This window comes from Egretta garzetta, unplaced genomic scaffold (genome assembly GCF_000687185.1).
Source record: "Egretta garzetta isolate BGI_Z169 unplaced genomic scaffold, ASM68718v1 scaffold149, whole genome shotgun sequence".
NCBI classification, from domain to species: domain Eukaryota; kingdom Metazoa; phylum Chordata; class Aves; order Pelecaniformes; family Ardeidae; genus Egretta; species Egretta garzetta.
Window position 1 is genome coordinate 376,120 of NW_009269998.1, and position 13,827 is coordinate 389,946.

A 13,827-nucleotide genomic window follows, 5' to 3' on the forward strand; every position below is an offset into this window, starting at 1 on the left:
GGCCAGCTGTGACAAGACAAGGGGTAATGGTTTTAAACTAAACCAGGGTAGGTTTAGACTGGATCTAAGGAAGAAATTCTTTACAATGAGGGTGGTGAAACACTGGAACAGGTTGCCCAGAGAGGGGGTGGAGGCCCCATCCTTGGAAACATTCAAGGCCAGGTTGGACGGGGCTCTGAGCAGCCTGATCTAGTTAGCGGTGTCCCTGCTCACTGCAGGAGGGTTGGACTAGATGACCCCTAGGGGTCCCTTCCAACCCAAAACATTCTATGATTCTATAATGCATTTGCTTCTTTATTAGGCGTAGGCGCCAGTTGGTTTGTGCCAGTCCTTTTCATGAGCATGGAAAGAGATTTCTTGGTCTTATGACTCAGTGATGTGCAGCAATTTGGGGAGGAGGTTGCTTGGTTTTCCCTTCGCAGATTGTGGTTCCAGGCTCTTGCAGTTGCTCCGGGTGCAGATTTTTACTGATGAGGCCTTAAACTTAATCTGGAAGCATAGAACTGCCATGCACATTACAGGTTCCTGTAATACATTTGTTTATATGTTCTGATTGAACTCATCCCGTCGTGTGCATTCAAACGTAAGACGAAACTGGTTTCATCTTGAAACAGAAATACAGCCAAGCAAGGTTACTATGAAAGCAATTTGTCTTTTATGTTAAAACCTTAGAAATGTGTTATCTTCAAAGTTGCTCGGCCACCTTTGAACTCGTGCATCGTTTTCTTTCTTTGTATGCAAAAGCAGAGCCAGATGACAAGCAGCCTGGAACTTCACAGGCAGAAGCTGTCCTAAGGGAATAATTTGAAAAATATGACAGATTCAGGGTTTAAACAGAAATAATATGCCTAAACAGCTGGTGAAATTCCGTGGGGAATGACTTTTGGAAACTAAAGACATTTTGCCAGTAATCCTGCGAGGAATGCAACAGCGCAAGAATAATAATCCGACGGGCATTTCAAAATAGGAAAGATGGGGAACTTGGATGTTCCACTTCTGTGGCATAAATCTTTCACAAACCCGGCTCAACAATCACAATCTCTCTCACGCTGGTTAAAAACCTCGGGCCTAGTGACCTTTGGCAAGTCTGAACCGTAAAGATTCGATACAATGGCTTTTACGGGCAAAAGGAGCTCTTGTGCCGTAGTGCCCAGCCCCGTTCCCCGCTCTGCTCGTCCACAAACCAACATCCTTATTCCCCACCCGTCCCTTGTTCTGGGAAACAACTGGCACCCACACTCGAGGCCATACCAAAATAGAACAGAAGTGGAAAAATGAGGTCAATGCTGTCTGGACGAAACTTAAGACTGCAGAGTTTGGTTTGCTTGGGTAGAAAGAGGGAACTCCACCTATGTGACTGAGTAAGTTTTCTGCATTAAAATAACTTTGTTAGGCACAAATTTTGTGTGGTACAAATGACAGCTACTTTTTTGACCTTGATTATAGAAAATCTGGGGACTGTCGCTCTGGAAAAGACACTCCATGTATGCAGTTGAAGCGTCATTCTTCTACGCAACGGAATATACCCTTGATTTCCTTAGCATGGCTTAGTGCAAGCAGGTACTAAAAAGCATTTGCCCAACTTGAATGGTTGTGAATCCTGACAAGGTAAGTAGTGTGAAGATGTTCCTCCAAGTAAGCTTGCCTTTATTTATGTCCTTTTTTGTGGTATTCTAGAGCGGGAACGTATTTAGCAACAGAGCTAAAACCGGCTGTGTCAGAAGCTGCTAGTGGGACGGACTTAGTACAACACTGAAAGATCACGAAGTATTTATAGAGGGGCTGATAAAGCTGATCTGTTTGGGAAAATAATGGTTAAAAAGACAGGCTTGCGTGCTGGAGGCTTCTTAAAACCAAGATGCAGTCTTACAGATTGCAACAGGCCTTATCTGGAATGCCGGGAACCGTTAGCAAATTTTTTTGGAGCTTAGTAGGGAATTAAGGGCCAAGGTCAAATCTACACATTGATATTTCTTGTCTTTTTTTTTTTTTTTAACCCACAAATACTAACTAGATAATAGCAAAATTAAAATAGATATTTTTTTTTTAATTGGAATAGTTGTATTTCTAATAGTCCTAAGTAGAGAATTTTGAGAAGGCTGCATGAGGTCAGTGCTTCTGATACTTGGCAAAACCTGGACCTAGGGTGTTACCTCTGTAAACTTCCTCTGAGGCACCGGGGCGCTTCGTGCCCCTGGGCTGGAAGGTGCCTGGGTGGGTGGGCGCGATGGCCACGTTCCTGCATACGCTACGTATTGAGTGGTCCCCGAGGTTGTTAGATCGCGTAGGGACCCGCCTGAGGGACGTGGAACCCCCCACCTGGGACCCATTTCAGCTTCTTGTGCCTGTGCCTCTGGAGTGGAAGGTGGTTCCTCCAAAAACCCTTTTTTTGGGTTGCTTTTTTGAGACGAGCTCAGCAGAACTCAAAGCATGTAAAGCCCAAAGGGGCCCCCGTTAGAGAGGGCCGCGTGCCAGCTACGCCTGCCCCTGCCTTTCTCTTCCTCGCCGCTGGACAGACAGCGTGTTATCACCGTCCCAAACACAGCTTGTGCTGCAACAGAACCCGTAGGGCTTTTGCAGCTCAATGTATGTCCGCACGCAGTAGTAACGCCTTCCCCACTGCTCCCAGGAGACTTCAGTCCCTTCTCTGCGGTTCTCGGTCCGTTCCTCCGAGAGTTAAAAGGCAGGACGAGGAATCTCTTCTCTGTTTGACGCGTACTGAGGAGGGAAAGTCTGGTAAGAAGCTTAACACTCTGTGAAAATCTCCTAATTCTGAGCTACTCCTGAGTTTTCTGAGACTAAAGGAGAACTTTGTCAGGAGAAGGGAGTACGGTTTTGTGCGGGCTTTAACACCACCATGCAAACAATGGGTTTACTCATTAAATTATTAAATTCAATTATTATTTAATACTTATTTAAGTACTTGTTGCGACCTGCCAGATTGCTAACCAGGGCCTTGTTTCCAGCAGTACTTGAAATCTGGACAAGGTATGAGGTACATCAGAACCCAAGGTCCCTGGAGAACCTGGCAGAGGGAAACATGGACAAGATGGAAGACAGGGAGGGTGTTTGGGGGGGCGAGAGCTGCTCCCGCCCTTCCTATCGGATCTCATTAAGCTGTTCAAATGATCTGTTGCTCTTTGTTGTTTGGAAAAGGAAGCTTTAACAAATTTCACCTGTCCTTTTCCTTCAAATTTCGGTGAAATCTGGATTCAAACTGGCTATCAGTGTACTAGCCATTTAGGAAAACTTGGATTCATGTACTGATTATGCCTCTTTTTGCCACTTGGGGTCACCTTTTCTAGTGACAGGGAACATAATACCAGGCGCGCAGTTGCAGATTTAATATCGTAGAGACGGCTCCCAGGCTGCGAGCTGTCGGTGCGGTGCTGCCGTTCCGATACAGCAGCGTGAAGAGCAAGGAAGGGACAGATCCGCGGTGTTCGTGGTTCCGCTGCTAAAGCGATAGCTGCCGCGGTGGCGTACGATGGAATGGTTGCACCCTCGGTGCTTCGTGGAAGCAAACGATCGCGTTATGAATGAAGTGGAAAGATGGGAAATCGGGCCAAGTAGCATCTCTGTGGAGACGTACGTGTTCCGTGTGGAGGGACGGCGAAGTGTGGAGGCAGCAGAGGGAAAACCTTGTGTGTTAATCAAGGATGCGCTCCTTAAAACAAAGCACACACCCCCACCCCCTGTTTTCCCTGGAATAATGAGTACTTTTTATTGGAGTAAGTTTGAAAAACTCACTTGTCATTCTAGCTCTTTCATTACCCAAGCTTTTTAGGTGAGTTATGTGATTACTGAAGAACTAATTAAAAAATTACGCGGTGATCTCACTGGGAAAATATTTTTCTATTCAGAGGAAGGAGGTTTTTAATTAAACCTCTTTTGATGAAATACTTTTGTGAATATAACAATGTCTGAGTACTTTGCTATTTAAGTATTTCTTGAAGTAATAAGGCAGAAAATTTGAGAAGAAAAATAGAAAATGCATCAGCGAGGATAACTGAGATCTGGAACTGAATATTCTTTGAGTTCAGATTAATAACTTCGTTGCTAGTTAAACAAGCCACTAAACCCATTAATGGTTAAAGGTAATCAGGGGCCCTGAGAGAGGCACTCGGAGCAGCGCTAGCGAATGTTCTGGAAGTTATTGATCCAATTATGGTGACCAAGGGAAGCTGTAGAGAGTAAAAAAAAAAATAAATAAATAAAATAGTGCCATGCTATTAATATATTCTTGACTGTTGATTAAGGGATATATATTTATTCAGTGCTGTATTTTCATTTAAATGAGATCCTACTTTTACATTTTAAATTTCATTTAAATGAGATCCTAAAATTTGGAAATGAGACAGTGGGTTCATCTCTGGACGAGAGGGAATGGAAGTGGGTAGGGGATGGGGGAGAGGAATGGAAACCTCAGCAAATCACAGAATCACAGAATGGCAAGGGTTGGAAGGGACCTTGGGAGATCACCCAGTCCAACCCCCCTGCTCAAGCAGGCTCTCCTAGAGCATTCTACACAGGACTTCATCCAGGCGGGCTTTGAACCTCCCTGGGCAGCCTGGGCCAGTGCTCTGTCACCCTTAGAGTAAAGAAGTTTTTCCTCATACTCAATTCAAATGAGCCAGGGGAAGTAAGGAGCAGAAATGTCGTGAGCTTCCGGCAGGAGAAACTCGCTGAAGGATGGCACTAATGGGGCACAGATTTTGACAAGATGAGGGCCAGGCCTGATATGAGAGAGGATGTGGCTGTAAAAGCCCTGGAGGTGGTCAGCGTGACGGGGTCTTTGTTCCCAGGTACTGGCAGGTTTTGCTGGCAGCCATCACCTGAGTGAGGCACATCGTTGTATGAACTCATTCAGCTACAGGTAGAGGCCGAGGAATTACAGGGAAAGATGTTCCTTGGTGGGATCCTGAGATGGGTTATACAGGCCGAAAGGGAGCCTGCGCCAGAAGAAGCAGAAGGATCTCACTAGTGGGAAGATTTCTCATCACCAGGTGGTTGGAAGAGGAGATTTGCAGCGCATCTGTCCCGGTCGTTATGCCCTGAGCTTTTGTAAGAGTCCTGCTGTAGAGCACTGGAGGACACACACCAGCAAAGAAGGGCAGAGCAGCTTTCTGTGACGGTTTCTGTTCGTGAAGGGGACGGACGTACCGCCCCAGAGAGAGCGTGGCCCGTGGGCAGTAACGCCGCACCTCATGGTTGCGGAAAGATTTTCAGCTGGCCAGTTCCTGCTTCTGTCCCGTCTCACAGGTTGTGCTTTTTTGTGTTTTCCTGTCTTCCTCAAACATGAACACTGGGTCTCCTCTCTCCCTCGGTGACAAACATAGACTACAGAAAGCGCGGTCATTTGTACGTGTAGAAACACTGTGTAATTAGGAGACTGCTCAGTTGACTCTTGGGTCTGGCGCTGTCAAAGCCCACTTGTTCCTGTGTGTTACGGGGGTCTGAAACCATGTAGCGATCACTGCTAACCTGCAAAATAAACAAAACTGAACCAGGAAGGTGATCTATCCCAGCTCCTTATCCTCACTTAATGCAGAAACGCTTTGCCCCGAGTTGCCACGTAACTAGTAGAATCAAGTTAAGCTTATAATCGCGTTCTTATCATTACGTACGTGCCTCTCAGCAGCAGCCTTCTCACGGGGGAAAGCTGACTCCGCTAGAAACAGATTAGCTGAGCTGTTTGCTGCCATATCTAGCGTGTATATGTTTATGAAGTCCCCTAGAGTTGTTCATTTTAAGTAATGGCAGTAATTTTATTGTCTGTAATGCTGTTAGGGCTGGCAGAAAAGTAGCAGAAGAGCATCAGCCTTTATTTGCTCGCCTAAAGAAGAAGAATGTGGGTTTAAAGCAGTTCTGTAAAATGAAAGCGGCTTATTACAGCGTGCGATGTTACGTAGTGATTCGTGTGAGGAGAGGACACAAGTACTGTGTCGGGGAACCGTGCAGATGTTTTTATCCACTTCGAACAGCTGGATACCCCTTCCTGCAACAGAGGACAAGGAGCAAAGCGAATCGGGAGCAGCGGTAGGAACACACTGGCTTACAGAAACCTGCTTAGAAGGTGAGCCAGGGAACTTAGGGGCGTAGGAAAAGCCTTCCCTTTCTTGCACCCCTTTCTGGCTTCCTTTTACACTGGTACAGGGCTGTTGTGGCCACGTGTATTTTGTAGTCTTTCTTCCTAGGGACAACACCTTTATTCAACAGCTCCTTTTCCCTACCCTGATACTCTGAGAAAGTTAAATCTCTGCAGAAAACATTTTTGCGTGGGCTCAGTACACTGACCCAAGGGATAATACTTCCAGAAGTTTGCAATAAAAAGCCCCTTTCTCAACTGTCTCCACAAACAGCAAAAAAACCCCTCTGTGAAATGGGATCTGTGAGCCCCGTGACTGGTTACTCAGCGTTGTTGGATGGTAACACAGGCAGCCAGGGAACAGAAGCGCTTCAGCTTTCCAGAACTTGTGCGGTAGTGGGTCGCTCCGATGCCACTAAAGCACTTGTTTGCATTTCTGTGCGTTTGTTCTTTCTTTCTTTCTTTTAATAAAAACAACCTTTATGTTCAGGACAAAGCAAAAATCTCTTAAGTAATGAAGCATGATTTATAGAATCATGGAATCATTAAGGTTGGAAAAGACCTTTAAGATCAAGTCCAACCATCCAACCCTGCCTCCTAAACCATGTCCCAAAGCACCACGTCCAAATGTTCTTTGAACACCCCCAGGGGTGGGGCCTCGCCCCCTTCCCTGGGCAGCCCCTTCCAGGGTTTGACAGCCCTTGCGGGGAAGGAATTTTTCCCAAAGTCCAACCTAAACCTGCCCTGGCACAACTTGAGGATGTTTCCCCTCATCCCATCGCCCGTTCCCTGGGAGCAGAGACCGAGCCCCCCAGGCTCCCCCCTCCTCTCAGGCAGTTGTAGGGAGCAATAAGGGCTCCCCTAAAGCTGGCTGTCAACCAGCACCCCCATATATATATATAACCCACATATATATATAAAAAACATCTTTCTGTGTAGTAGCTTATGGCAATCATCTGCGTGGTCTAATTTTAAAAAAGCTATGCTGTAACCTACAGGCTTTTCCTCTCCTATGAGCTCTTCCCTTTTCTGAGCTCGGCACAGAATGAAGCCGAGGAAACAAGAATAGGACAGGAAAGGGAAGTAATGACGACAACTTCGGAATATTTTAGAATTTACTCCCACAAGCTCTCATATTTTTGATTGGTGGTGTAATATTCCTCCTCCATACAAGGCTTATGCATCAGCAGAAAATGTATCAAGCATTTATTGCACAACTCTAAGTAAATGGGATTTTTTGGGAGGGGGTGGTGGCGTTTATTTTCTTCCGTCTGTAAAAAGGAGAATTAAAGAAAAAAATAAACTCCCTGTAAACCACACTCACATGTTCACAGGAGTCTTAATCCATACAGCTAAGGTATCTGTAGTACAGTAGGGATGAAAAACATACAATATAATTCCGTAAAACTGGGTAGATTGGGATATTAATTTTATATGATGTTATTCCTTCTCATAAATGCAATGGGTATCTTCAAGAAAGACACATATAAAGCTTTGAGATATACAGCCAATTAGTGCCAATTGCAAGATGCATTTTTTCCATTCTCTTGGGGTTTTTTTTGGGGGGTGGGGTGGTGGTGCCTATCACCAGCAGCAGCAGGAGGTACCCACATTAGTTGCAGCAGTTCTCATCTCTAGGCCAGGCCCCGCAATGCCCTGAACGAACAATCGTACCCCAAGCAGTACGGGCACCGCTGTGGGGATCCCCACGCGCAGCATCCACACTCCCCTTGCCATTAGAGCGAGAAACTGTGAATGCAAACACTGAATAATTGCTCACCTACGTGGGCAGTTGAAAAGCAGCTCAGGACTCCTCAAAACCTTTCACCAGTTTGGGAACTGTGGCTTCTCATATTTTTATCCTTCCTTCTGGCAGCTTGCCTACACTGCTGTCACAAGATTAAGTTTCCTAAATGCGCTTTTAATTCAGTTCTGGAATGAATGCTGTACTTGATTTTAAAAAGGAAGAGAAAGTCTTATTTTCCCCGTCACCTTTATTTCATTAGAAAAGTATAAATTACCATCACAAATACAGGTATCACCAGTATAAAAATTAGATTATAATTTATAAAATAAATATTAAAACAGTCAAAGCAACAGTACCTCCAAATCCCATCACCAAGATGATTTGAATCTATACCACGTAAACTATCCATTCACCGCTGAATTAAAAATAATGTTCAAAAAGCAGTAAATACTGCTACTCCTCAGTGCTTGCAGGAAGCGAGTTACTACTGACTCAAAAACTGCAAAGTATTTGTTCTAGCACTTACTTGGAACCATCAGGCTACCCTGTCTGTGTAACTCTAGGTGTAGTGTAATCCGGATATGCCTTCCAGATGGATAGCAGCTCCCTACTTCGAGTGTTCCTTACAAGTCGCCAGTACAGTAGTTTCAGTTTGTCTACCTTTGTTTAGCTACATCTGAAGATAAATAGACCAAGTTAATTTTATCCAAGAAGTGCAGAAATAATAGTAGCATCTTTGTCACATCTGAACTAACAGATCATTTCACCAGTTAATAATGTTAAAAGAAAGTCAGATAAATACAGGTTTTGTTTCATAGAAACAGAAAGTTGTTCCTTTTAGCTGGGTAAAGGACACATTTTTTAAAAGTAGTGGTTTTTTTCCCCTCACAAGTACCGTAAATCTTCTGGCTCGGTAAGGCCATGCTTTCAGAATGGCTGTACCTGGCCAAGTCAAAGGTCCATCTCGTTCGGAATCCTGTTTCAGACAGGACAATGGGAGGAGCTTGGGAAGAGCAGGGTTAGGGTATTGCAACAGATCACCAGAATACTCTTCCAGCCCCCGGCCATGAGGGACACGGGGGCTTCCCGATATCTGGATTTTTCATCTGTGACCGTCTAATAGATTTTTGAATCCACACAAAGTTTGGGCTTCAAAATTCCTGTATCAGAGAGGCTAAAAGGCTCCACCCAATTTCCCAATTTATGTTTGTTTTGCTTTGTTTTGTTTTTTTTTTTTTTTTTGCTTTGGAACTGCCCCTAGTGTCCACAATAATTTTTCCTTAGACACCATTAAGCGGTTCTTTTTCTCTTGCAGCTTTTGCTTTCTTGCATTTACACAGGATCACCGACAGGACAATGGCAAGGGTGATGACTGCAATTGCTATCACCGCTATGATGATAAAGACTTCCGCTCCATATTCTGCAGGGGAGGGAAAAAAAGCCAAGATTCAGTAACCAGAAACCATTACGTCACAGTGCTACAAACTCTTAGCAACCACTCAACTGATCTAAACAATGCTTTCTGTATTTTACAAGATCACAGAAGTGGAGCGACTGCCTCGGTGTGAACTGAATTCATTTTAATGTGAATTTGTTGAACTGAGGTAAAGCTTCATTTCAGCTGGTTAACGCTAGTTTTTAATCTAGTTCGGTTAGTGCACTCAAATACCATGCCACCACCACAAAAATGAGTCAAGCCATTCCCCCTACCCCTGCATTATTTCTGTGAAACTACATCCAAGTGGAAATCTATTCTAGGCTAGAAGCTAGAAAACACCAACAGAAGAGAATTCTATTCAAGTTGTAATTTGCCAGAATTCAGCTATTGTGATGAACAAAAATGTATCTCCAGATAAGAATGTTAATTTGAGAGAGTTTATTTACCAATTTTAGAAGAGCTTTTCTACTTAAGAGTGCAAATATTCTTATCTGGTGGAGAAGAAAGATACAGTACGGCAATGTGGTACTGTTTAATAAATATTGATGACTTTATATCAAAGAAAGTGTTATCCGGAGTGTTTGTCTGGAATTAGGCTGGCTGATTCACCGACCACTCACTGACTTATTTACCAGTAAAGAAGTCAACCTGCCAAGCTCTGACCTTGTAATGTAACAGTAAAGAAAGTCTTAAGTCTCATCATCTGCTTTTGAGATAACAACTAACGTTCAGTTCAAACTACGAGCCAACGGATACGTAGGCTTCCAGCGCTCCTGTGTTTTAGAGCTGATCCTTCAAGCACTTACTATGGGACCTGCTATCGGAAGGATCAGAGGAAAACAATCAGAAAACAAAAAAATGAAGCTGAAGGCTAGTGATGAGATCCGAAACCTCAGTGATCAGTCATCAACTCAGACAATTGTAAACTAATCAAAACAGTTTAGCAAACCCCTAAAACCAGCTCCAACTAGCCATAGATGGTGGCCTCCTACTTATTGTGAGCTCCTGCCATGAGTTTCCATGTTCGGGCTGGGTCATCTCACTTACACAGTAAATAGTTTATTCTATAGGAGGCATCACAATTTAAAGAGGTATAAAAATATACTCCGAATTGAAGTGTCTTTTTCTTAGAATGCTACAGACCGTATGACAAGCTTCACCTGATACCTACCATTTAAGATATTTGTTCCTATACCGGTACAAAGCACCGTGCTTTCTAGACCGTTACGATTTTCTCTGCGGGAGGGAATGATTCCCTGTACGTAGAAGCAATAATTTGTTGTGCTCTCAACACTTATTTCAAATTTTTGGCTTTTTGTTGTTGCATATTTCTGTAAAGAAAAGAAAGTATTTCAAGGAAGTGTTCTCTGCAAAAGCGTTAGCTCTTAAGGTAGCACAGAAATTGTGTAGCTATAACATGGCTACAGACCACGTAAAAAGGGGAGTTAGACCTTACCTTTCCAGAGCTTTGGTCTTTCCAGTAGTAGAGTTTGTATTCCAGATCATGTTGGAAAATATCTCGAATACTTAGAAAGCTTCCGTTAGGAAATGTATATGGTGTAAGTGGATCTCGGAGCACAATATTCAGTTTGGAACCTTTCTGTGTATAATTCTGTATCTCCGGTTTTCCGAGAACAGCTAAACAAGCATTTTTAGAGTTAAAAAAACTGACATCATCTTTTCTACACAACATGCTTTTTTTTTCCTCCCTCCACTCCCTTCCCGCCTCAAACCTACGACAAGTTTACAGACCCAAAGTAATACAGCGAAACCCTGAATCATTAACAAATATTTTCATCATTAACAAATATTTTCGCCCTCTACAGCTACCTGAAAGGAGGCTGTAGTGAGGAGGGGGTCGGCCTCTTCTCCCTGGTAACAGATGATAGGACGAGGGGGAATGGTTTGAAGCTGCGCCAGGGCAGGTTTAGGTTAGATATTAGGAAAAACTTCTTCACTGAAAGGGTTGTCAGGCTCTGGAATGGGCTGCCCAGGGAGGTGGTAGAGTCCCCATCCCTGGAGGTATTTAAAAGAAGGATAGATGAGGTGCTTAGGGACAGGGTTTAGTGGTGGGATGGCAGGGTTAGGTTAAAGGTTGGACTCGATGATCTTAAAGGTCTTTTCCAACCAAAGCGATTCTATGATTCTATGATCCAGTACACAATGTTAATAAAATGGTCTACTCAACTGCAGTGAGACACAAATGCTAACTAAAATGTTACACGCTCCCCTACAACAGGGAAAGCTTTATGCCTGAATGTTGTCCTCCCAGGTATCAGTGTGGCTACCGTAAGAATCTACAGGAAAAACCTTTGGGCCCAATCTAAACCTCGTTTAAGTCAATGGAAGTAATCATCCTGAAAGGAAGTTTATGATAAGATTCAACTGGCAATCCTACTTACTCTGATTATAAGGTGTAAATTTTTCAGAGACTGCAAAGGGTGGTTCTTCAAAGTTATCCACCCGCGAGGACGTTACAGAGAGTATGTGCGCTGTATAGGTCTCTCTTACATTCCTGAGCGCATCAGTGACGTCGCACTCCGTTTCTGTTGTCAATATGCATTTTTTTTTGGTGTCAGATGTCTGTCTGAAAAGAGCAAGAAAGAAGCGTCAACACTTTCCCACCAGACTTTTACATATTTAGACGTTAAAAATCATTTTTTCCCCTCAAACTGTACAGATTCCCCTCATCCCGTGGAACAGCCTTGACTAGGCTGAAAGGAGAAGGGAAAAACCCTCAAAAAAGACCTTCCTGTACAGCCATATTTCACAATTCAAAGTAGAATCAAGGAAATCAAATATGACCCATAGTAATTATGTAAATATGTTATTGGATACCTACATGAATTAAAAATTCGATCTTTTATACAAACTGATTAGAAACCATAATTAGTTCTGATTTTGTTTTTTTCTGCAGTTGGCTTATTTAAAAAGAAACATAAGATGCATAGATCACTTTGAAAGTGTTATCCCTGATGCATCTGAAAACCATTGCCTTAAGAAACATCAGTTGTCCTAGGAAGCTCTGTTGACACCGGTATCAATTGTTTAATCTGACAACGATGTCTCCTCATATATGTCACTTGTTTTTGTGTGTAGGCAGGTGCAAACGTCACTAAGAACCAGAGAGCAGCAGCAATTTTCATTGCAGAATTACAATAAGAGAATATTGACCCATGCGCATCTCTGTTTTTAAATGATAGAAAGCAGGTCCATTCACTTGAGAAATCATAATGAAACCAGGAAAAGAAAGCGTTAACTCCCCATTTTACTTCCTAATAGGCAGGAATGGAAAAACAGATTAAATATTGCTGCTTCAATTCTTTTCCCCGTTTTTGCTGGTGAAGTAAAGAAAAGAAAAAAAAAAAGAGTGATCTCAGCTGAAAGAGGAAGAGTGCTGACTCTTTGGGAGTTTTCCTCCAAGCAGGTCAAGTTTTATTTAAGAGTTGCCTGAACTCCCTTCTCACTTCACCAGATTCCTTATGTTGTCACAGATCAGTTAGTGACAGCGTCCTAGGGATGCCTTGAGAAGGGACAGAGGAGATTTGATCTTTGTGATCAAACAAACATACTCTGTAAATGCACATCGATGAGAAAGCAAACATTTAAGCATGCTTCATCCATAAGAGCAACTTGTCTAAAGAAGTGTCTCCCTATCAGAGCTATACCCGATTCTATACTAAATCTTGGGCAAACTGACGTCAATTTTGTGCAAGCACAAATGGCTGGAAAGAAACTCCAGATTCATAAATTTCATAAAATTCATTCTGCTAGTGTGAGCTTTTAAGTCTATTAATTTAATCACTCCCTCGAAGAATAAAAGAGCACATTGGGCCACCGCACTGGTATTTCATCCATTAGTCACAAGAGCTCTCATTTGTATGCCACTTTTACAGACAGAAGAGTACCATCTTTTCATTAATATGTAGGAGAGTTGATGACACGGTTTCCCTTTGGGGCATGTTTAATAATGGTCTAGGAATTAATATGGGAGCTAAGGAGAGCACAGATTTATTACTGAACTTCATGGAAGTTCTTGTGCAGTACTGGAAGAGGTGTTAGACGCTTCATGTAAGCTGGCTACTTTTTATGCCCACAGTATTTCATAGCTAACATAAAACATGATGACAGAGGAAGTCTCAACAGAGGTAGACAAACAAAAGTAATTTTTAGTATTATCCGGCAAGACACATTATTCATTTACTGTGATTCACCGATTAGAATAAAATGCAGACTCCTCTTTATCAGACACCTCCCAAGACTCAAGACGAAAGACTCAGCCCAGACACCTTGGAAGACATAAGAAGGTGAAGCTCTACCTAACACAGGGAATGTCAGACTGGGTGTCACCTTCTGCAAAGTGTCTTGGCCTAGATCGCCAGTGCAGCTGGCCTGCACCGAACCCCAGAACTGAAATACTGATCTGAAGCTCAACTCTCTGTTTCTGAAGTGGGCAACACCAGAAGCCCAGATCAGATTTCCTTATAGTTGGATACAAAAAAGTATTAACAGCTGGGTTGGTAATTTTCCTAAATCCTCGTGTTTGGGCCTCTT

At 43.2% G+C, this 13,827-nt stretch overlaps 1 protein-coding gene across 1 annotated transcript in view; it reads right to left on the reverse strand.

Annotated features, from left to right (window-relative positions):
• Positions 1–9,115: 9,115 nt before the first annotated feature.
• The window catches only part of F3 (coagulation factor III, tissue factor), a 4,956-nt gene continuing 244 nt past the window's right edge, over positions 9,116–13,827 (reverse strand). Inside the window, exons 2-5 of the mRNA XM_009647522.1 lie at positions 11,676–11,860; positions 10,730–10,911; positions 10,445–10,604; positions 9,116–9,255 (exon numbers count right to left, since the gene is read on the reverse strand). Of these exons, the coding sequence (XP_009645817.1) occupies positions 9,116–9,255; positions 10,445–10,604; positions 10,730–10,911; positions 11,676–11,860 (667 nt within the window). The remainder of the gene's footprint in view (positions 9,256–10,444; positions 10,605–10,729; positions 10,912–11,675; positions 11,861–13,827) is intronic.